Below are 3,579 nucleotides of genomic sequence, written 5' to 3' on the forward strand. Positions count from 1 at the left end.
GGCCCGGCCCGGCCCGGCTCCTCCCTCCTCCCCAAGCCGGGCGACGGGATCCCTTGGCGGGGTCAGCGCCTGCCTGGCCCTCGCTCTGCCGGGTTGCGGAGCTCGTCAGTACGGGGGCCTCTGCCCTTGTGCTGCGGCGACCCCTCGCTTGAGCCTGCCACGGCTCTCGCTGGCAAGTGTCTGCTGGCACTGCGCTGCGCTGCGCTGCCCAGGTGGGCACCAGAACTAGGTCCAGGGCTCCAGTGCAAGACGTGCCAGTGCCAGTGCCAGTGCCAGGCCGGTGTCCCCATACAGGATGTAGCAGTGCCAGGCCCAGTGCTCCAGTGTGGGACATGCCAGCGCCGGGCCCAGAGCTGAAATCACCTCCTGCTGCTGCTCTCTGCTCCTGCTTCCATGACCGAGGGTCTGCCCAGCCCAGCCCAGCCCAGCCCAGTGAGCTCCAGCCAGGGGGCTGCAGCACCCAGGGGTGCCATGGGCTCCCATTTAGGGTGCCATGTGGGGGCCCGGTGATGTGCGCACGTGCTGACACGTGATTCCCAGATGAACCCAGAGATCCACAGCAGAGATCCCGTGTCACGAGCACCTGGCCTCCCTGCACCCAAAGACTCGCTCTGTTATTTTCCACGGTGCAAGCACGGAGCCGGCGTGTCCCGCGGGGCTGGAGCCTAACAAGGGGCCCCCGAGTCCCACGAGGGCGAGAACCGCTGTCCTAGGCAGCAGCGCAACTAGGGGCGGCTGAGCGGCAGCTCCGGGGTTGCTGCAGCCAGATGCGTCCCGGTAAGGCCCCGCGGCTTCCCTGACTCCTGCCCTGTCTCCGGCCCCCACATAACCCTCCTCCCGCTCGAATATCTCGCAACGCCTCCGCTTCCAGCCTTGCAGTCGGCCGTGTCCACGTGTGGTTTGAAGGGGCCCAGGCTCCCACGGGGCCCACATGGCTCCATCGGGGCGTCCGTGGCCCGGGGGGGGACCCGCAATCCTGCACTGGTCCAGGCGCCATGTGGTGTCCGGCCGGGACAGCGACGAATCCCTGAGAGCTCGCCCATGCAGCCAGGGTCGCGGGGCGTGGAGCTCGGAGACCACCACTGCCTCATCACCGCCACGGCTCATGCAGGGGCTGTTTTGGGAGCAGCCGCGTGGGGGTCGAGCAGCCCCCAGGCCACGGCAGGTGCCGCTGCCAAACCACTTGCCTGGGCAGCAGGCGGCTGAGTCACACCGGGAACCGGGTGCATCGCCAGCTTTCCCAGCGGGAGCTCAGCTGCTCGACGCCCTTGGAAGTCCTGGTCTCCACCTGCTTCCTCTGGGAGGGCCGTGCGTCCTCCCAGGGGCTGGGGAAACCTGCCTGCTTGGTGCTGCACGGAGAAGCCTGCGGCGTTCCCAGCGCGGGCGGAGCCGGATGGGCCTGGACGAAGGTCCGACCTCCCCGTCCGACCCAGCCTGCCCCGTGTCTGGGTGCACCGGGGAGAGATGCTCCAGCCCGCGGCCACTAGCTCACAGCAGCGATACCCACGTGTGGTTTTACCTCCAGCCATGACCTCAGACGGGCCCTGATCCTTGGCCGCTCGCCCTCCCCAGTAACCCGTGGGAAGAGCTGGACCAGCCCCGGCAAGCCCGGTTACTCTGGGAGCTCTGGGGAGACACAGCCATACCCAGCACCAGCGTCTGCTCCTCCGGACTGGACACTGCGACCGGCTCCAGTTGGTCCCACTCCGACCCCCTCGGATGGACCGGCCACCGCTGGTGGCAGCTTGTTGCTGGGCCCGTCTCGGGGCAGCCTTTGCTAGCCGGGGACGGTGACCTGGTTTGGCTCAGGGAGGGAGGAGCTGGAGCAGACGTCTCCCCGGCGCAGAGGAGCCCCAGGGCAAGGCGGTTCTCTTCGAGCATCCACGCTCCGCCGGCCGCCGTGGGAGGCAGGATGCCGGGCTGGCTGGACCGGTGCTTGACCCAGGGGTGAGACGCTGGCACTTCCTGCAATCCCGGGGAGGTCACATTTTCCAAGCGCTTCTTGCCCACGGGCTCATCTCTTGTCTCGCAGTGACTTGCCCCTGCTCCGTCGGGATCCCGCAGGGGTTGTGCTGCGGCACGTGGCGAGGCAGGCTGGCACACTCCGGCGGCAGGCACGAGGGTGCGAGCTGCAGCTGGCGTGGACACAGGGAGGTGCACGGGGGTGCGATGCTGCAGCCCCAGGCCTCACACATTCATACAGGCACGGAGACCTGCGGGGTCACATCCAGTCCAAGCCCTGCATGAGGCAGGATCGGGCCTGTCCAAACCACCCTAGACAAGTCCAAGCTCTTAGTAAAACTACCGTCACCCTGACGCAGCCCCAGGCATCGCCCCCGTCCCTGCCCCCAGGATACAGGGGGGCCGCGGGCACCAACGTCCTACTGCTGCAAGGGTTAATAGAGACCCCATGCCCTGGCCGTGCCCCCGCTGCAGAGGAAGGCAACCCCCCCAGTGCACACCAGTCTGAGCAGCGGGGAAATCCCTTCCTGCCCCAGTGCAGCGTCAGCAGTCTGGCCTAGTGGTTAGGCCATGGGGAGGCAGGGGCCGAGCCCGAGTCAAAGTGCAGGAGCCAGACACCAAGTTGCCAGAGCCCAGGGGAGACCCCGGGGCAGGGCCCGAGGCCCAGGACAAGTCCACGGCATGGCTGGACCCCCCAGCCAGTCCGGAGCAGGGTCAGGGGCCCGGCGTCCGGAGAGCGAGGATCCTGGCTGCTTCCTGGAGCCGATCCCCAAAGACGGCGGTCAGCTGCCCCAGCCGGAGCTGCCCGGGAGGCCGCTCTCCCCAGCAGCGGGTCAGGAGGCGCCGGCAGGGCCAGCGGCGTCGTTAGCAGAGCCCCAGGTAGCGTGGCCCGCTAGGCCGGGTTCCTGGAGGGGCCCTGACAACGGTCACTGCTGGCCCCCGCTCTGCAGCTGGCCCCAGCTGGGGTCTTGCCACGCGCTGCCCCAGAGGCCTGTCAAACTCGCCACAGGAATGGCCGGGAAGCCGAGACCCGGGGCTCCCGTCACGAGGCCCCGTGAGCTCCGAGGGCTGTTCCTGGCTCTGGTGCTGACCGGCTGGGTGACCCTGGGTGAGTCACTTGCAACCCCGAGCCTGAGTTCAGGAGCACTGTGCCAGGAATGGGGCCAAACCGGTGCTGGAGGCCGTCTGCCAAGGTGTGGGCTGAGCTGTCCTACTTTCCACCCCGAAGGCAGCAGCCACCGCTGGTCCGTTGATCTCTGCCGCGGCGTGGCTCAGTGGCCCGTGCACCGCGAGCCCTTTGAGCAGGGACCCCTCCTCGATCTGGGATGCACGTGGTCAGCGCCGGGGGTGCGGTCCTGCTCAGCTCCCGGGTGCTGCAGTAACCCAGCTCGCAACCAGCCAGCGCAGCTGGAGATGCCCGGCCCGAGCCCCGGGCAGGCGTCGGCTGGGAGGACTCTGAGTCCTGCCGAAGGCCCCGGGACCTGGAGCTCGTGGCACTGAGTTCAGCACCTAGCCCCAGCCTCCTGTCCCAGGCAGTGCTCAGCGCAGCAGCACCCGAGCCCGTGGGGCATGGGCACGGCTCGGCCCGGCCCGGCCCCCTGTGCTGCCCACACGGCT

The 3,579-nt window shown here is 68.7% G+C and overlaps 1 protein-coding gene across 1 annotated transcript in view; it reads right to left on the minus strand.

Moving 5' to 3' along the window:
* SMPD5 (sphingomyelin phosphodiesterase 5) overlaps positions 1 to 2,502 on the minus strand; it is a 9,686-nt gene extending 7,184 nt beyond the window's left edge. Inside the window, exon 1 of the mRNA XM_025214245.1 lies at positions 1,647 to 2,502. Within this exon, the coding sequence (XP_025070030.1) occupies positions 1,647 to 1,881 (235 nt within the window). The 5' untranslated portion in view covers positions 1,882 to 2,502. The remainder of the gene's footprint in view (positions 1 to 1,646) is intronic.
* Between the last annotated feature and the right edge of the window lie 1,077 nt (positions 2,503 to 3,579).

Source organism: Alligator sinensis, unplaced genomic scaffold (assembly GCF_000455745.1).
Source record: "Alligator sinensis unplaced genomic scaffold, ASM45574v1 scaffold987_1, whole genome shotgun sequence".
Taxonomy (NCBI): Eukaryota; Metazoa; Chordata; order Crocodylia; family Alligatoridae; genus Alligator; species Alligator sinensis.